The sequence below is a fragment of the Microcaecilia unicolor genome, chromosome 10 (genome assembly GCF_901765095.1).
Source record: "Microcaecilia unicolor chromosome 10, aMicUni1.1, whole genome shotgun sequence".
In the NCBI taxonomy this organism is placed as follows: Eukaryota; Metazoa; Chordata; class Amphibia; order Gymnophiona; family Siphonopidae; genus Microcaecilia; species Microcaecilia unicolor.
Genome location: NC_044040.1, coordinates 180,027,958 through 180,049,045, shown reverse-complemented (window position 1 = coordinate 180,049,045; position 21,088 = coordinate 180,027,958). Strand labels below are relative to the sequence as shown.

The 21,088-nt window shown below is 48.3% G+C and overlaps 1 protein-coding gene across 1 annotated transcript in view; it reads right to left on the bottom strand.

Annotated features, from left to right (window-relative positions):
* RNF13 (ring finger protein 13) overlaps positions 1-21,088 on the bottom strand; it is a 173,813-nt gene that overhangs the window by 134,067 nt on the left and 18,658 nt on the right. The window contains exon 3 of the mRNA XM_030216993.1: positions 3,672-3,752. Within this exon, the coding sequence (XP_030072853.1) occupies positions 3,672-3,752 (81 nt within the window). The remainder of the gene's footprint in view (positions 1-3,671; positions 3,753-21,088) is intronic.

Sequence of the window (21,088 nt, the reverse complement as noted above, 5' to 3'; positions counted from 1 at the left end):
ATTGAATTGTAGAGCAATAAAGCTGGAATAAAAATGTTAATAGTTGCATTCACTGTAGTTGTAGTACTCAGGGCCAGTGTTAAGAGAGTGGCAAGCAGGGCAATTGCCCTAGGTCCCCATACCATAGGGGGCCGCAGACATCCCTCAAGCTAATGGAGGCATAGGCTGAAGGCCAGCTTTTGGGCCCCCTCCCCGGTTTCTGCCCTGGACCTCTGAATGTCTAACACCAGCCCTGATAGTACTTTTACTTTTACTCAAAAAGTATATTAGGCAATAACTTTGAAAAGTTTTCTAAATATTTAATGTTTAATAATTGATTTGCTGTACTATTTGTACATTTTTTAATTATTTATAACTTGAGTAGGTTTAGTTTTGAGTTTTACTGTGACTTCCTGCATTGCTGTTTTCTTTTATTACTGTTATTCGCAGTGAACCAATAATTGGTATTTGTGGAATATAAGATCCATGTAACATAACTTTCACTTAAATACATTTTTAAATGCGTTCTTCACTGTACTTTTACTTTAGTATCAAAATATACATTTATTTTTATTCTGACTTAGCACTTTGAACAACACTGGCCATGTGAATGTCCTGAAGCCACAAATGGCTATGGAAATTTGGGAAACCCTATAAAACAATAGGATTCATAATGCAAACACTTTCAGTATACACCACCAAATCAGCTGTCTGAACCCCCTCACACATACCACATCCAAAGCACTACGAACACCACTTTTCAAAAGTAATCACACAGCTTCTCTATGTCCTGATCTGTATATCCTATATCAGAATTTTTGTGTTTCATTTCAAAAACCACACTCCAACAATCTGCATACGAAGTTGCATTCTAAATGTCCTTTTACACCAGAATTTCCCTGCAAGAAGTTCAGGGCCACCCATGTAATTAAGGACGCCACAATTTCGTGTTGCAATAGCTGCTTACAACGCAAAAACCAGAGTTATCACAGTCCCCAATTACGGTATCATTTCAACATCAGGCAGAAGCAGAGATTTTCATCTCCTGTCATCTGCCGAGCCCAGAGCCTCCTCGCTGCTGCGTCCCACCCCCTTTTGATGTCACTTCCTGCTTCCACAAGGACAGGATGCAGCAGCAAGGAGGCTCTGGGCTCAGCAGTTAACAGGATATGAAAATTGCTGCCACTGTCTGTCGCTCTCTACTGAAACGTGGTGGATGCATATCAAGGTACGGGGTGAGGTGGGGTTCCGAGAGCTCTAAACCTCCTTTTAAACTGATAAATTATGGCTTATGGTGGAGGGGGGGACGAGTGAGGGCAGGCACGAGCAGAGGTGGGAACGGGCATGGTCAGGGGGGCCCACTGAACTGGTCTGCACAGGGCCCCACAATTGCTAAGACCGGCCCTGGCCAAATTCTTAACTGACATATGGACAAGTTTTTCTAGCCAGAGGTTTTGAATAACTAGGGAGGGGATGATTGTTCTTTCAATATCCATAGCAGTAACAGAATTCTAATGTATGAAAAAGTGATGTGCTATGATTTATTGTTGGAAATGTTTGGATTTGAATAAAAATTATATATATATATATATATATATATATATATACACACACATGTATATATATACACACACACACATACTAAAACTCCAAGATGGAAGTAGCTCGCTATCAAAGACTCGTTCATTTCTTTAATATCTTTCTTCCAAAATCATACAAGTATTTCCAGATTTAAAACATGGAATGGCTGTACACTCCCTAAAGATGGGCCTAGGCATACTTTGTTTCAGTGCCAAATTTTTAGGCGTGATATATAGAATCTAGTCCTACATGCATATGTGATGGTCTTCCATACATTAACATGTACAAGTGGTATAACTGCACCTGTAAGTACGCGATTATACAACTGCCCTTTAAGCTTATATACCATAGACACAAAGAGAAGGAAAAAAAACATAAGTGAATCAAGTCCTATATTCCCATTCATTCCTTGTTCGTCCCCATATCCAAAGCAGGTCCAAACTTGCTTCTTGAGTGCCCCCTCCCAATCTTGACTCTCCCAGCATTCCCGTTTACCTTCCCTTTGGTCCTGTAAGCCCTCATGCTCTCAACAGGCCCTATGGGGTTTCATGCCTTCTTGTCACCTGAGACAACAGAGCATCATCAAACCTGCTCAGAGCACAAGGGGTGCAGGACCCACACTGAACCTCTGAACTGCATTTGCTGCTGGTACTGCTTTGAAGGAGGTGGTGGCGTCAGTCCAGACTGAGGCATGGCAGTGAAGACAATGCTCTGGAGCCTGTCAGAAGCTGGTCCCAGAGGCTGCTGCCTATACCCAAATCCTGGCCTGTATACAATAGCAGACGGAAACAAACCAGACGGACTACAAAAAGAGTAACAGAAAAAGGCTAAGCAAATATTAGAGTGATTACTCACATTTTCAGTCTATAGAACAAACACTGGCAGAGGATCAGGCCAAATAAAAAGAAAGAGCACCTTGCAAATAATGAGTCTCACATTTTACAAACACTTTTGCAGCCTTTGGTGCAGGTCATACAAACAAGGTCGGTATTGAAACCTACAGCTGCCATAAAAAAACGTAAATCAATCTGTTCGTCTTTATGCCCTATATTGAGTGGCCCGCTCCATTTAATTACAACCACTGGATATGCAATCCTAAAAAACTTAAGGACAATTCTGTGATAGCCAAAATTTACCTACATAAGAGGCTGGGGTGTTCTGGAGGGCAAGATGAAAAAGTTAGCAGTGACTTTCAGCTGTTTCCCAAATAACTTTATTCATTTTAATGGGAATGCATAAATAGTATTATTATTATTATTATTTATTTAGATTTTGCTCACACCTTTTTCAGTAGTAGCTCAAGGTGAGTTACATTCAGGTACTCTGGATATTTCTCTCCCAGGAGGGCTCACAATCTAAGTTTGTACCTGAGGCAATGGAGGGTTAAGTGACTTGCCCAAGATCACAAGCAGCAGCAGTGGGAATTTGAACCGGACACCTCTGGATTGCAAGACCGGTGCTCTAACCACTAGGCCCACTCCTCCACAAATAGTAGTTTTACCATTAAATCAGTGGTCTCAACCTACGCCTTGGGACACACCCAGCAACTATAAGAAAGAAGGCTGCACAGAGTAGAGAGGTTTCATGTGCTTGAAAAAAATCACAGAGACTGTATAAATTACTATGATGGTCCAGCAATGTACTTATACTAAGTCTTACCATTTTTTTGAAGGGCACAGTTTGGCACCAGTAATGGTTAGGCTCCTGAGGAAGCTTTACATGAAACAATGGTACTCTGTTGAGTGTACCAATGAGAAACTTCAAACTTCAGATAAGTGTCCTGACTTCAATGTTTTATAGTTGGAAATATTGATTTAATCTATGTCAGATATTGTATTTTTTTAATATATAAAAAATTGAATAAAACTATGAAGATAAATACTTTGTAATTACAAGGAGATTTTTTAAGACTAATGAGGAAGCCTGCTCAGCTGAAAAGTTCATCTTTGAAATAAGGCAATTTGCTCTTTTTCTTTCTTCCTTTTTTTGAACAAGAGATGTTTAAAGATACAGAGAAAAACTTGCGTTTAGTGAATATTGGAAAATTCTCCTTATAGCAAGTTTATTGCCAGTATATAGTATTACCTTTAGATCAAAATATCCTGTCTTACCTTTAAGCCATCGTTTTGAAGCCTGTAACCAAACCTTGCTGGCAGGTCTTCAAAGGTTTGGGATACATTTTCCTTTGAATACTAAAAACAAACAAAAAACAAACATTTTAAATCCTACTGTGGGCATGCAGGACACAGCAGTATTATTGCTCCCCCAATAGAAAAGTACTGTACCAATCAACTGTGGGTGTAGAGCATTAAATTGTTTATTAAAATAAACACCTTACAAGTTACATCAAACACATAAAACAAAATGCAAAAATTTTACATTTACATAATAAACATGCACACAAAAATAAAACTATTCAATTTGTTAAAAGTCACATAAATAGGAGTTTTTAAAAAAATTTGAATACATCATCTTAGTCCACCAATAGCACCCCCACATCCTGAACCCGATCTGCTGACTACAATATCAACCAAACTGCAAACCAAAATAATAAAATTTTCAATCCAATTTTATGTTTCTTAAATTTAACTAATTTCTAAGATACTGCAGTAAAGTGCTCCAGAGTGCTGGAACTAAGTAGAAAAAGAAGCAGATTCTCTCGTTAACATCTAACCTGGCTCGATTAAGAGATGGAAGAACATTACGATTGTAGGATAAAGAACGCAATGTCCTCTGTGGGGTATAAGTAATCAGTAAGTCAACCAAATAACCAGAAAGGCCACTGTAAAATATTTTGTGTGCAAGAATACCTTGAAATTGATCTGATAACTGGCAGTCAATGACGCTCTTTTAAAAGTGGTGTAACATGATCAAATTGACCCAAACCATAAGTTAATTCAGAACACAGCAATTAAGTTAGCTGCAGACTGTGGAAGGTTCTTTTCTTAAGACCATTATACAATAAATTACTTGCACCACCACATTGACAACACCTCCGATTCAATAAAAAGCACAGGTTAAGATGAAGAGTACAATCAGTGGGCAGGGGAAGGGCCAAGGTCAATTTTTCACAGCCCCCACATGCTGGGGTTTAAAAGCATAGCCCAGCACAGACAGATTTTGAAATGGCTGCAATCAGAAAGAAATTCACTGCAGGTCCTATGAGTTGAATAAACTCATAGGCTCTTTCCTGCCCTCTTCTTCCTGTATGGGCTTCTATCACCAAGGAAACCCATATGAGCGACTGAGCTGCAGACAGTATCACCTGTGAGACACCATGAGAGCTATTTACAATAAAAGTAGCAAATTCACATAGTAAACATGTCATATCCTAGATATCCTATATAATAAAAAGCACCTCCAACGTTCTGAAGCTGGCAGCCTGGACAAAAACATTGAAGCGTTCGTGCTCCTGTTCCCCGAAGCGTCATCAACGACTGTGCCCAATCACAGCACAGCAGCGCGAGTCAACGTGAACTCCTACGTATTACGCCACGTCACAATCACAAACCTCAGAAGACGAATCATCACAGCCATAGGAACGGCATAGCGAAGTGAGCCGCCAGCACGAGTGACGAAACAACTGCCTCACACAATCACCCAGTTCGAGGTACGGAGAAGCAAGGGACATCTCTCACATCACCGAACATAATTGACGACGGTCAGCTCAGGCACCTGCCGCCGCTGCGACATACCACCCAGCCGCCTCCTGGAGTACTTTGTGCATGCCGCCACTCCTCCCCCTCCCACAGCGGCACCACACTCTGCTTCCACCCCCGCAAAACCACAACTCCCCTCCCCCTTGGAGTCACAGCCACTGCCTCTGTATGCTGAACGAAGCAAGGGCGTCCCAGCCTCAACTCCCGAAGCAAGGCGCCATCTCCCACCACGCTCTCTGCCATACAGCTCCACCCCCAACCCCCCGCCCCCTGACCGCCACTGCAACACACCTCCCACCCCGCCCCCTCCGCGTCCTCCCGAGTCGCTGCATCCATCCTCAGACCACAGCCACACTCAAAAAAACTCCCCGATGGACACTGCCAGCATCTTTGCCGCCCCAACGCCCTCCCTCTCATCTCACCCCACCCCGAGGCAACGCTGACCCCCCCTCCAAACCCACAGCCACTCCCTCATAGGTCAACCCCTGCAAACATTCACACACACACTCTCTAGCACACACACAAAAAAAAACAAATGACAGCCACCAAAACCAGGACCTGAAGGATTCCTCACTTTCAACCCATCACCACAGGAACACAGACCCCCCCCCCCTTCCAACCCCCCCTCCACTCTCTCACAGTTCACCATCCGCCCCGCCCCCCCCCACACATTCACACACACACTCTCTAGCACAACAACAAAAAAACAACAAATTACAGCCAGTACAAACATGGCATGAAGGATACCTCACTTTCACAACATCCACCCATCTACTCAGACCCCCATCCAACCACCCCGCCCCCCTCAAACATTCATACACACACACACAATCTATACCAAACCAAACAGCTACACTGACAGCCAGCACAAACACGACCTGAACGAACCCTCAATTGTAACCCATCACCACAGGAACACAGACCCCCCCCCCCCCCAAACATTCACACACACACACACACTCTCTCTAGCACAACAACAACAACAAAAAAAATCAAACTTATGACAGCCAGCACAAACACAGCATGAAGGATCCCTGACTTTCACCACATCCACCCAACAGAATGCAGACCCTCCCTTCCAAGCCCCCCGCCACTCTCTCACCGTTCGCCATCCGCCCTGCCCCACCCTCAGGCATTAACACACACACACTCTCTAGCACAAACAAAAACAACAACAACAAAAAAACTGACAGCCGTGGAGAACACCTGGAAACCTATGCACAAACTGGTGAGTTGCAGGGGAGTGGGAGAGGGGAGGGAGGACGGAACTGTGAATCGGAAGAAGGAAAGGAGGGCGTGGAACTCGAAGGGGAGAGAGGTTGGCGTCGGACTCGGAGGGGACAGCAGAAGACAGCGAAGGAGGGGGGGATAACCTTGCTAGCACCCGTTTCATTTCATACAGAAACGGGCCTTTTTACTAGTAATAAAATAATTGCCATAACCTGAAAATCTACACAGGACCCAGAACCAGCAAAACAAAAATGAGGCTAGAAATGAGGAATCAGAAGAGGTACAGGAGATGATGGGAGACAAAGGATCTGGAAAAGGGCTGTTGGGAAGTAGAAAGGAAAGGAGCAAGAAGGAGGCCATGGGAGGGGAGGTTTGCAGGGGCAGGCAAGGGTATTAGGATACTTATGGTGGTAATTGACAAACCTTTCCTGGGGGGATCCCAAGCCAATTAAGTTTTCAGGATATCCATGAACACAGAAAATTTGCATGCAATTAAGACAGAACATACAAATCTATCATAAATATGCAATCAGTATATCCTGAAAACCTGACTGGCTAAGGATCCATCCACTCTGGTTTAGAAACCACTATCCTAGACAAGCCTTCAATTTTGCACCTCAAATTATTATTCAGTCCTGTAAATTTATCCTTCCATTGGCATGCAAATGTTACAAAGTTATAAAATGTTGCTCCCAAAGTTAACTGGATAACACATTATGGATAAAATTGATATTTTTTTTAATCACTTAAACAGATCAGGTACAACATATCAATACACTGTTTTACAGCCCACTGAGATATGCATCTCAACGTTGACAAATCAAGCATCTTTGAAAGAACAATTTTGTTTCATATACATTATGCCCACTCTGTAAAGCTCTTCTTTGATGCCAGACATTTTTAAGGTTCTTCTTAGGTTCATAAAGATCTAGAATATGTTAATAGGATTTACCATACTAAGCAGTTTACAGACTAAAACATAAAAGACAAAAGAACTCTAGAGTTTAACTAGGAAAGGATGTTCACTTAAGTCCAACAGAAGAATAAAACTTAGGAAAACAAAAATAGAGTAAGCTGCACTATGTTGAATTGCCCTTCACATTGTCTAAATTTAGGCACCCAAAAAGGGAGCAGGGACAGGTTAGGGTAGTGCTTCTCAACCTGGAGGCACACCTAGCCAGTTGGGCTTTTAGGATTCCCACAAGGAATAAGCATACAATAGATCTAAAAGCATTGCACCCACTGTATGCAAATCTCTCTCATGTACATTCCTTGACATAATCCTGAAAACCTATCTCCAGGAGAGGGTTGAGAAGTACTGGCTTAGGGGAATGAAGCTGGTTGCTCAATAGTAAGCCTATTTTTAGGTGATCTAATTTACAAGCATATCAGGGTACTAAAACTAAGAAAAGTGAAGATACATACCTGTAGCATGTATTCTCCAAGGACAGCAGACTGATTGTTCTCATGATTGGGTCGTCATCCGCAACGGCCCAGGAGACCGGCAAAATTTTTCATAGCAAAAACAAAGAACTCTCCAGAACACTCTGTTGCACGGGCCGAACACACCGCGCATACGCGAACAGCTTCCCGCCCGCAACGCGAGCATGCCCTCCTTAGTTTAATAAAAAGCAAAACAGAAAACTGGAACTCCAAAGGGGAGGAGGATGGGTTTGTGAGAGCAATCAGCCTGCTGTCCTCGGAGAATACCTGCTACAGGTATGTATCTTCACTTTCTCCGAGGACAAGCAGGCTGCTTGTTCTCACAATTGGGGTATCCCTAGCACCCAGGCTCACTCAAAACAATGAACATTGGTCAATTGGGCCTCGCAATGGTGAGGACATAACTGATATTGACCTGAAAAGAAACAGAACTAAGTGAGAGTGCAGCCTTGAACAGAATAGAAATAGGCCTAGGAGGGTGGAGTTGGATTGTAAACCCCGAACAGATTCTGCAGCACCGACTGCCCAAACCGACTGTCGCGTTGGGTGTCCTGCTGAAGGCAGTAGTGAGACGTGAATGTGTGGACAGATGACCACGTTGCAGCCTTGCAAATCTCTTCAATGGAGGCTGAGTTCAAGTGAGCCACCGACGCCGCCATAGCTGAGCCGTGACATGGCCCTCCAGAGTCAGCCCAGCCTGGACGTAAGTGAAAGAAATGCAATCTGCTAGCCAATTAGAGATGGTGCGTTTTCCGATGGCGACTCCCCTCCTGTTGGGATCGAAAGAAACAAACAACTGGGCGGACTGTCTATAGAGCTTTGTTCGCTCCACGTAAACGGCCAATGCTCTCTTACAGTCCAAGGTGTGCAACTTGTCCTCACCAGGGCGGGTATGTGGACAGGGAAAAAATGTTGGCAAGACAATTGACTGGTTCAGATGGAACTCTGACACCACCTTCGGCAAGAACTTAGGATGAGTGCGAAGGACTACTCTGTTATGATGAAACTTAATATAAGTTGCATGCACTACCAATCTGTGGAGCTCACTGACTCTACGAGCTGAAGTAACAGCCACCAAGAAAATTACCTTCCAGGTCAAGTACTTCAGATGGCAGGAATTCAGTGGCTCAAAAGGAGCTTTCATCAGCTGGGTGAGAACGACGTTGAGATCCAATGACACTGGTGGAGGTCTGACAGGGGGCTTTGACAAAAGCAAACCTCTCGTGAAGCGAACAACTAAAGGCTGTCCAGAGATAAGCTTACCCTCTACACGTTGGTGATAAGCACTAATTGCACTAAGGTGAACTCTTACGCAGTTGGTCTTGAGACCAGACTCTGACAAGTGTAGAAGGTATTCAAGCAGGGTCCGTGTAGGACAAGAAAAAGGATCTAGGGCCTTGCTGTCACACCAGATGGCAAACCTCCTCCATTTGAAAGACTAACACCTTTTCGTGGAATCTTTCCTGGAAGCAAGCAAGACTCGGGAGACACCTTCTGAAAGACCTAACTTCTAACCTCTCAACATCCAGGCCGTGAGAGCCAGAGACTGCAGGTTGGGACGTAGAAGTGACCCCTCATTCTGGGTTGTTCGGAGGACAACTCCAGAAGAAGAGGGAACCAGATCTGACGGGGCCAAAAGGGCACAATCAGAATCATGGTTCCACGGTCTTGCTTGAGTTTCAGCAAAGTCTTCCCTACCAGGGGTATGGGAGGATACGCATACAGAAGGCCTGACCTCCAATGTAGGAGAAAGGTATCTGACGCTAGTCTGTCGTGGGCCTGAAGTCTGGAACAGAATTGAGGGACTTTGTGATTGATCTGAGTGGCAAAAAGATCCACCAAGGGGGTGCCCCACTCTTGGAAGATCTTGCGAGCAACAGTCAAGTTTAGCGACCACTCGTGAGGTTGCATGATCCTGCTCAACCTGTCGGCCAGACTGTTGTTTATGCCTGCCAGATATGTGACCTGGAGAAACATGCTGTGATGGTGCACCCAAAGCCACATCCGGACAGCTTCCTGACACAGAGGGCGAGATCCGGTGCCCCCCTGCTTGTTGGTGTAATACATAGCAACCTGATTGTCTGTCTGAATTAGAATGATTTGGTTGGACAGCCGATCTCTGAAAGCCTTGAGAGCGTTCCAGATCGCTCGTAATTCAGGAGGTTGATCTGAAGATCTTTTTCCTGAAAGGACCAAGCTCCTTGAACGTGAAGTCCATCTATATGAGCTCCCCGCCCTAGGAGGGATGCATCTGTCATCAGCACTTTTTGTGGCTGAGGAATTTGGAATGGACGTCCCAAGGTCAAGTTGGATCGAATGGTCTACCACTTGAAGGGAACTTCAAAAGTCAGTGGAGAGATGGATCACATCTTCTAGATCCCCTGTGGCCTGGCACCACTGGGAAGCTAGGGTCCATTGAGCTGATCTCATATGTAGGCGTGCCATGGGAGTTACATGAACTGTGGAAGCCATGTGTCCTAAAAGTCTCAACATCTGCCGAGTTGTGATCTGTTGACACGCTCGAGCCAAGGATACTAGGGTCAGGAGATTGTCTGCCCTTGCCTGGGGAAGATAAGCTCGAGACGTCCGTGTGTCCAACAGAGCTCCAATGAACTCCAATTTCTGAACCGGGACAAGGTGGGACTTGGGATAATTGATTACGAACCCCAATAGCTCTAGCACTCATAGTCATCTGCCTGCCTCCGAGGTGCTCTTCACCAGCCAATCGTCGGAATAAGGGAAAACATGCACTCCCAGTCTGCGTAGCGATGCTGCGACAACTGCCAGGCACTTTGTGAAGACTCTGGGCACAGACGCGAGGCCAAAGGGCAGTACACAGTACTGAAAGTGCCGATTTCCCAACCGAAATTGAAGATACTTCCTGTGAGCTGGAAGTATCGAGATGTGTGTAAAGGCATCCTTCAAGTCCAGAGAGCATAGCCAATTATTTTCCGGAATCATGGGAAGAAGGGTGCCGAGGGAAACCATCCTGAACTTTTCTCGGACTAGGAATTTGTTCAGGGCCCTTAGGTCTAGGATGGGACACATTCCCCCTGTTTACTTTTGCACACGGAAGTACCTGGAATAGAATCCCAGCCCTTCTTCCCCTGGTGGAACGGGTTCGAATGCATTGGCCTTTAGAAGGGCGGAGAGTTCCTCTGCAAGTACCTGCTTGTGCTGGAAGCTGAAGGACTGAGCTCCCGGAGGACAATTTGGAGGAATGGATTCCAGATTGAGAGTGTATCCTAACCGGACTATTTGAAGAACCCACCTGGCGGAGGTTATAACAGGCCACCTTTGGTGAAAAAATATCAACCTCCCTCCGACTAGCAAGTCGTCCGGCACGGACACTTTTTCTGAGGCTATGCTGCACTGGAGCCAGTCAAAAGCCTGTCCCTTGCTTTTGCTGGGGAGCCGAAGGGCCTTAGTTGCACGTCGTTGACGGGAACAAGCGTGCTGGTATTGAGCCTGGATAGGCTGCCGAGAAGCAGGAGTATACCTACGCCTATGGTAGGAATAGGGAGCACTCCTCTTCCCTACAAAAAAACCCCCTAGATGAGGAGGTGGTAGAAGAAGACACCCGGCGGGAGAGAGAATCCATAGAATCATGGTGCTTCTTGATCTGATCGACCATGTCCTCTACTTTTTCTCCAAAATGATTATCCCCCCGGCAAGGGACATCCGCCATTCACTGCTGGGTCTTATGATCCAGGTCGGAGACACGCAGCCATGAGAGTCTATGCATCACTATACCTTGAGCAGCTACTCAGGATGCCACATCAAAAGTGTCGTAAGTACCCCTGGCCAGGAATTTGCAACACGCCTTCTGCTGTCTGACCACCTGGTGAAAAGGTTCGGCGAGCTCCGGAGGAAGTGCTTCGACCAAACTAGACAGTTGCCTCACCGAGTTCCGCAAGTGAATGCTCACGTAAAGCTGGTATGTTTGGATCTTGGCTGCAAGCATAGCGGCCTGATACGTCTTTCTCCCAAAAGAATCCAAGGTCCTAGATTCTCTGCCTGGGGGTGCCGAGGCAAAGTCTCTAGTACTCTTGGCTCTTCTGAGAACAGCCCACCACCATGGAATCGTGAGGTAGTTGGGCCTTCACCATTACTGGCTCTCCATGGACTCTGTACTGGGACTCAGCTTTTTTGGGGACCACTGGATTAGATAGAGGGAACGACCAGTTTCGCATAAGAAATTCCCTGAGTGTGTTATGCAAGGGGGCCGTTGCAACCTCTGTGGGTGGAGAAGGATAGTCCAAGACCTCGAGCATCTCGGCCCTGGGCTCATCCACAACCTCCATAGGGAAGAGAATATCCTTAAACATTTCCCAAACAAAGGAGGAAAAAGAAAGACTCTCATGAGGAGACATCCTTCTTTCAACTGGCGGAGTAGGATCAGAGGGGACCCCATAGGACTCTTCTTCAGAAAAGTATCTGGGATCTTCCTCTTCCTCCCACGAGCACTCATCATCAGTATTGGACAAAAGCTCTCTAAGAGCAGCCCGAACCCGAGCCTGTCTTGACGTCAAGGAACGACGACCTCGAGGGGGATGTCGAGAAGTTGACTCCTGCCTGGACTGCGGCGAAGCTTCCTCTGCCGACGTCAAAGGAGAGTTGACCCGGGTGACGACTGACGCCGATGCCACAAGCGGCACCGAGGATGGGGACCTCACCACAGGCGAAGGACCAGATGCCGCTTCCACAGTCGATGCAGAAGGCGCAAGCACCCCTGGCACCGAAGCAGACTGGTGCAGCAACCCCTCCAGAAGCTCTGGAAGAAGGGCCCTGATGCGCTCGTTGACAGCCTCCATCGGAAAAGGCTGCGGGGCCAGTGCAGGAGCCGGTGGCAGAATCTGAGGGGGCTCGAAAGATGGTACCAGGCTGCCAGAAGACCAGCGCATCGGCACCTCCTGAATAGAGGGTGAGTGGTCCTCTTGGCGCCGACGCTTCTCGAGTGCCGAATCCCTCAGCTCCCCAGAGCTCTCGGTACCGTGGATGGAAGGAGAACAATGACGGTGCTTCTTAGCCTTCGCTTGATGCCCATCATCGAGACTCCTCGGTACCGAAGAGGAAGATGTGGAATCCTCACTCCTCCTCGGGGCTGGGTCCGACGAAGGTCTGTCCTGGGGGCCCTGCATAGCAGTAGGCCTCAAGTCAGGTGGAGACCTTCTCGATGCCTCGCTGCTCCCAGCGCGATGTGGTCATTCGGCAGCCATTACCTGCGCTCTCGAAGTCGATGCTTCCCTCGACATCGATGCCGCTGACCTCGGTACCGATGTCTATGCCGAGGTCGAAGGACCGGACTGATCAGCAAAAATTCACGTTGAGCCTCCCGAGACACTTGGGTCCGCTTTTTCATGAAAGAGCACAGCTTACAAGCAGCTGGCAAGTGTTCCGGTCCAAGGCACTGGAGACACCACGCATAGGGGTCAGTACCCAAGATGGTCCGGTTGCAGCGAGTACAACGCTTGAAGTCGCTGGGAGTCCTTGATGATATGGATGGAAAAACAGCAGCTGTGAAATTAAAAGATTCGATTGTGCCGAATAAAAGGCACAAAAAAGGAAAAAAAGACCCAGCCAAGCAGCCTAAAAAGCGGCCGCGACTAAAAAAAGAAGGAAACTTAAAGAGGTGAAGAAAAACTAATAAAGTAAGGGAAGAAACTATATATATATTTTTTTAATATTTGTGAAAAAACTACTACAACGAAGAAGGAAAAAGGGGATCGGTAAACGCTGAATCCAAGTCTCCTGAGCCGAAATTGAGCGCAGTCGAAAAATAAATGTGTCACTCAAGATGTGGATCAAAAGAAACTAAAAAGGGCATGCTCGCGTCACGGGCGGGAAGGTAAAATTATGTATCATACCTGATAATTTTCTTTCCATTAATCATAGCTGATCAATCCATAGACTGGTGGGTTGTGTCCATCTACCAGCAGGTGGAGATAGAGAGCAAACTTTTGCCTCCCTATATGTGGTCATGTACTGCCGGAAACTCCTCAGTATGTCGATATCAAAGCTCCATCCGCAGGACTCAGCACTTAGAGAATTACACCAACGAAGGGACACTCTGCCCAGCTCACCACCGCCGAAACGGGGGAGGGGAATTAACCCAGCTCATCCCCACACAAGTGGGGGAGGGGAATCCGTCCAGCTCATCCCCGCGGAGCGGGGGAGGGACACCACCCCGCCGATGCAAGGCGATCTGGCTTATCCTGCAACCGCAACCGCGGGAGGAGCTGACTGACCCGAACACCGCCGAAGCGGGAGGGGTACAAAGCTGCCCTACAGCCGCACGAAGCGGGAGGGAGTGCCGGCAGAATTTTAAGTCTCAATTCAGCCCCGTAAAACGGAGGGGAGAGGAATGCAGCAGCTCACTGTAACACAAACTCGTCTCAACTCTTGAAGAATCCAAGTGAAAAAACTTGAACACGAAGTCCTCCTGAACAGGAACTGAAGACTAAACTTGAACCTGAAATGCAACCAGAATATAACCAATACAGATATCTGGGAGGGACTATGGATTGATCAGCTATGATTAATGGAAAGAAAATTATCAGGTATGATACATAATTTTACCTTCCATATCATCATGCTGATCAATCCATAGACTGGTGGGATGTACCGAAGCAGTACTCACCCAGGGCGGGACATTGAAATCCCTGACCGCAACACTGAAGCTCCAAACCGGGCCTCCGCCCGTGTAGCCACAGTCAAGCGGTAATGCTTGGAGAATGTATGGGCCGATGCCCAAGTTGCCGCCTTGCATATCTCTTCCAAGGAGACGGACCCGGCCTCTGCCATCGAGGCCGCCTGAGCTCTAGTGGAGTGAGCCTTCAGCTGGATAGGCGGCACCTTCCCCGCGGCCACATAAGCCGCTGCAATGGCTTCCTTGACCCATCTTGCCACTGTAGGCTTAGCAGTCTGCAGACCCTTACGAGGACCTGCAAACAGGACAAACAGATGATCCGATTTCCGGAAATCATTGGTCACTTCCAAGTATCTGATGATGACTCGTCTCACATCCAGATATTTAAGAGCAGAGTATTCCTCTGGGTAGTCCTCCCTACGAAAGGAAGGGAGACAGAGCTGCTGATTCACATGGAAGCGAGAAACAATCTTGGGCAGGAAGGAAGGCACTGTGCGAATAGACACTCCTGCCTCAGTGAACTGCAGAAAAGGCTCTCGACATGAGAGTGCCTGGAGCTCGGAAACTCTTCTGGCTGAAGTGATAGCCACCAAAAAGACTGCTTTCAACGTCAGGTCTTTCAGAGATGCCCTCGACAAGGGTTCAAAAGGCGGCTTCTGTAGTGCTCTTAGCACCAGGTTGAGATTCCACGCAGGCACCACTGAGTGCAGAGGAGGGCGCAGGTGATTAACTCCCTTGAGAAAACGCACCACATCTGGCTGCGAAGCCAGGGAAGCACCCTTCAGACGGCCCCTGAAGCAAGCCAGGGCCGCTACCTGGACTTTAAGGGAACTGAGCGACAGGCCTTTCTCCAGACCTTCTTGCAGGAATGCCAACACTGAAGAAATTGGAGCAGTGAATGGAGAAACTGAGCCTGCTTCACACCACGCTGCAAAGGTACGCCAAACCCTGGCGTAAGCAGTAGAAGTAGAGCGCTTCCTCGCTCTCAGCATAGTGGCGATGACCTTGTCTGAGAAGCCCTTCTTCCTCAGACGCTGCCGCTCAATAGCCAGGCCGTAAGACCAAAGGGGGAGGGATCCTCCATCACCACGGGACCCTGATGCAACAGGCCCTGCTCCACTGGCAGCCGCAGAGGATGGTCCACTGAGAGCCTTATGAAGTCCGCATACCAGGGACGTCTGGGCCAGTCTGGACCCACCAGGATTATCCGGCCTGGATGCTTTGCCACCCGGTCTAGCACCCTGCCCAACATGGGCCAGGGCGGGAACACATAGAGAAGCTCTTGTGTCGGCCACTGTTGGAGAAGAGCATCTACTCCCAGGGATCGAGGGTCCCGTCCTCTGCTGAAAAAGCGCGGCACTTGGCCGATGACGCCATCAGATCTAGGCTCGGCTGGCCCCAGCGCTTCGTGATGCCCAAGAACGCCTGAGCAGATAGCTGCCACTCTCCGGGCTCCAAGGTATGGCGACTGAGAAAGTCCGCCTTGACATTCATGACTCCGGCAATGTGGGCCGCTGACAGCTGTTCCAGGTTCGCTTCCGCCCACTGGCATAGATTCATGGCCTCCTTGGCTAGAGGGGCGCTCTTGGTACCTCCCTGGCGGTTGACATAGGCCACAGCCGTGGCATTGTCCGACAGGACCCGTACTGGCTTCAACGCCAGTACCGGGATGAACTCCAACAGCGCCAACCGAATGGCTCCGAGTTCCAGGAGGTTGATAGACCACTTTGCCTCTGCAGGAGACCAGAGCCCCTGCGCTGTCCTTCCCAAGCAGTGGGCTCCCCAGCCCGTCAAAGAGGCGTCTGTCGTGACGACAATCCACTCCGGGGTCACCAGAGGCATTCCTGCAGACAACTTGTCTGTCTGCGTCCACCAGCTCAGCGCCTTGCGCACTGCTGGGTCCAAGGGAAGGCGCACAGCATAATCCTCCGACATCGGAGTCCAGCGCTGCAGTAGAGAGTGTTGCAGTGGTCTCATATGAGCCCTGGCCCAGGGCACTACTTCCATCGTGGCTGTCATAGAGCCCAACAGCTGCACATAGTCCCAAGCCCGAAGAGGAGAGGCTACTAGGAACTGGTCCACCTGAGCCTGAAGCTTGACAATCCGATTGTCTGGCAGGAACACTCTGCCCACTTGGGTGTCGAATCGAACTCCCAGATACTCCAGGGACTGAGTCGGGCGCAGCTGGCTTTTCTCCCAGTTGATGATCCACCCCAGGGAGCTCAAAAGAGCAACCACCCGGTTCACAGCTTTGCCGCACTCTGCAGAAGAGGGGGCTCAGATCAACCAGTCGTCCAGATAAGGATGGACTTGTACTCCTTCCTTCCTCAGGAAGGCCGCGATGACCACCATTACTTTGGAGAAGGTCCGCGGAGCAGTAGCCAACCCGAACGGGAGGGCTCTGAACTGGAAGTGTCGGCCCAGTACTGCAAAACGCAGAAAGCGTTGATGAGGAGGCCAGATGGGAATATGCAAGTACGCTTCCTTTGTAGCATGATATAAGTTTAATTGTGAGAGTTATGCATCAGATCTAAATCATATAAAATATACAGCTTCAAAGACACTACCCCCCCCCCCACCTTTCCTCTAGAAAACTACTAGCTGGGTGGTTACCTAAGACCATCAACACCTATCCAAAGAATCAATCACAGAACAAAAGACAGTGAAACTCCACCTATTACTCAGACTCAGAAAAGCCCATCAGACAAAAGAAGCTCAATCACCCTCAGACAATAGACCAGCAGATGTTCCTTTCAAAGACAGCTATCTCAGAGACTGCAGTACCAAAAGACTACACCTCCACCTATTTTCAGACAAAGACTAAGCCCATCTAAACTCAATCACTCTCAGACCATGGACTAGCAGATGTCCAGGCAGGAAGTCTTGTGATGTCATTGAGCATGTGACCTGTTGCCATGCTCCATCTCAAAGCCAGATGCCCAGGATTCAGCTATCCAGGAGCTTTCCAATTGGACCAAGGGCAACCACCTGACATGAGTCTAATGCCCAGTTCAGACACTTTAAAAAGCAGGGATTCTTTCTTTAGAGAGAGAGTTCTTCCTGGCTGTTCCTGAGTTCCTGATGCTGCTGTCCTGAATTGATTAAATCTAAAAGCAAGCTAGAATCCTGACTTCTCAAGCTGGACATCACATCCACCTTAAAAGAAACTGCTTCAAGCTCCATCAGACAGCAAATCTACAAAGAAACCTTTTGTTCTAGCAAGATTCTCATGCATGACTCTCCATAGCAGCCTCCATCAATGTGAGTTATCCAGCTTAATTTACAATCAAACCTGTTATTTTGTAGCATACTTCCATTGGTAAAAGATCCTTTCTAAAACTACCTCTCTATTGTAAACTTATTACCTTGCCTGTACTAGAAATAAACATTTTCTTTTAAAGTTAACTATCTGGCCTTTATATTGGGAAAAGCACATGTTCTCACATGTGCAAGCTCCAAATGCTCTGAGCACATGTTACCTTTTAAAGTTACATTGATACCACATGTTCACTTTTTAAACTTAGTGCCATGCTTTGAGCACATGTTCCAAAAGAGGCAGAACTCTAGCTTGTAGCCGTCTCTGATGACTTCCAGCACCCAAGCGTCTGAAGTTATTGTGGTCCACTCGCCCAGAAACGAGGACAGCCGTCCTCCAATCTGCACTGGGGCGTGGACCAAGGCCCCGTCATTGGGTACGAGACCCTGGGGGAGGACCGGAGGGAGCACCTTCGGGACGGCGGTCTCTGCGAAAGGAATGCTGCTTGGGGGATAAGTTCCTCTTGAAGGAAGAGGGGGCAGAGGAGCCCGACCTGCCCGGGCGGTACCGACGGGCTTCCTGAAACCGTCCTCTGGAGGTACCAGGGCGAGTACTAGCCCGAGCCCTGACCTCTGGTAACTTCTTGCCCTTAGACGTGCCGAGATTGGTCACGATTTTGTCCAGCTCGACCCCAAAGAGCAGCTTGCCTTTAAAAGGCAATCTAGCCAGGCGGGATTTAGAGGCGTGGTCAGCAGACCAATGCTTCAGCCAAAGCCACCGCCGCGCAGAGATTGTCTGAGCCATGCCTTTAGCTGAGGCTCTCAAGACATCATACAGCAAGTCTGCCAAATAGGCTAAGCCCGATTCCAGGGCCGGCCAATCAGCCCTCAAGGAATGATCCGAGGGGGAAGCCCGCTGCACCATAGTCAGGCACGCCCTGGCCACATAGGAGCCGCAAACTGAGGCCTGCAAACTTAAAGCAGCCGCCTCAAAGGACGACCTTAAGGCCGCCTCCAATCTTCTGTTTTGGGCGTCCTTTAGGGCCGTGCCACCTTCCACCGGCAACGCCGTTTTCTTAGTCACCGCAGTGATTAAAGAATCCACGGTAGGCCACAGATAGGCCTCACATTCACTTTCAGGCAAAGGATAGAGGCGGGACATAGCCCTAGCCACTTTAAGGCTCGCTTCCGGGACATCCCATTGAGCCGAAATTAAGGTGTGCATGGCATCATGCACGTGGAAGGTTCTAGGCGGGCGTTTCGTCCCCAGCATAATGGCAGAGCCAACAGGGGCTGAGGGAGAGACGTCCTCCGGAGAGGAAATCTTCAAAATGCCCATGGCCTGCACTAACAGGTTGGGCAAATCCTCTGAGCTAAAGAGCCGCGCTGCAGAGGGGTCATCCGTTCCATCCGAGCGGGGATCCGTCTCCTCCAAGGAATCCGCAAAGGACCGTTGGGAGAACTCAGATACGCTGCCCTCATCTACATCGGAGGAGACAAAGTCCTCCAAGGCCTGGGAATCAACCCGAGGGCGTTTACCTCCGGGGGCCTCAACCTCTTTATCAGACGAGGGAGCAGGGGCAGCGTTGTGCATAAGGAAGGCCTGATGCAGCAGCAAAATAAACTCAGGGGAGAAACCCCCCAGACTGTGCACTTCCGCAGCCTGGGCTACAGCCCTAGACGCACCCTCAACCGGCGCTCGCAAGAGCGGGGGAGAGACATGCTGCGCATCCAAGATGGCGTCCGGCGCGACACTCCGCAAAGGAGCCGCGCGGGTAGAACGGCGCTTAACTTTAGCCGCCTTTGTGCCGTCGCCCAAATTAAGGGCGTTCATGGCATTAATGTCTCCTACCTCAAGGGCGGCCCAAGAAGAAGCCGTCCGAGCCGCGTGGCCGGCCAAGATGGCGGAGGCGAGCAGCGGGGGATGGGCGTTTATGGCGGGAAAAACCGCCACACCGGAGGAAGGACCGGGACACTCATCGGTCACGAAACTGTCACCCAACAAGGGCGAATCAGACTTTAAGACCCCCGCATCCCCTCTAGAAGCGCCCAAGCGATCCGGGGAGCGACTCTTTGCGCCCTCGCCCTCCGACGCCATATGCCACGTGGAGATCAATCGTGGAATCCCCTGCCCGCTATAAAAAGGTAAAAATTACCTGCTTTCCGCTCCGAGCTGTAACGACCTGGTGTCCCAGTGAGTAGCTGCAATAAACGTTTAAATAAACGTCGAAATAAACGCCTTTAAAGACGTTCAAATTTTTTTTTTTTTTTTTAACGGAGCCAGCGGGAGGGGGGAGAAAAGGAGGGACCTGGCGCCACCAGGTTTGCACTTGCTCAAGAAGAGCCCTCAACCCCAGGCACTCAACAAAACCTAAAAATTAGGCTTGGAGGCCTAGCCAGAGCTGCTGCTGTGTGTGACCACCACCTGCTGAGATAGAGAACATACTGAGGAGTTTCCGGCAGCACATGACCACATATAGGGAGGCAAAAGTTTGCTCTCTATCTCCACCTGCTGGTAGATGGACACAACCCACCAGTCTATGGATTGATCAGCATGATGATATGGAAGCTGTTTGTGCATGCGCGGTGTGTTCAGCCCGTGCAACGGAGCGTTCTGGAGAGTTTTTTGTTTTTGCTATGAAAAATTTTGCCAGTCTCCTGGGCCGTCGCGGACGACGACCCAATCATGAGAACAAGCAGCCTGCTTGTTCTTGGAGAAATAATAATACACAGCACATACAATTGTGACAGGTAATCAGATATAAACTGCATGCCCCAATGATTTTACAGGCTAATTGCGTACCTGAGCAGATGGAAGATAGCATGTGTCATCCAAGGTCACAAGGAGTGTCACTGGGAGAAATGGGATTTGAACCCTGGTCCTGAGCTCATTGCTATAATTAAAGGCTACTCCTCCATCCAAAATCAAAGATCTAATGTATTAAAGGTTTTCTCCTATTTTTTTACCTACACTTAAAAGAAAAAAAAAAAAATCCTATACCGAGATCCAGGTTGAGTAAGCAAACCTGGGAGCAATTATCAATAGTTTGTGCTTTGCAAAGTATCAATTCTCAGAAAGAACTACACTGCTTTTCTTTGAAGATGAGGTGGTGCAAAAAAACACACTTTAAAGAGTGTCCATATGCTCAACACCTTCGGTCTGTATGGAGAGCCAAGCAGAGGCTAGGGAACATCCAATGTTCTACAAAGGCCAGGTACATCCACTACTTTCCTTTTCCAGTTTTAGCAAACTCGGGCCCCAATGCACTAAAATTTAGCGAATCGTAAACAG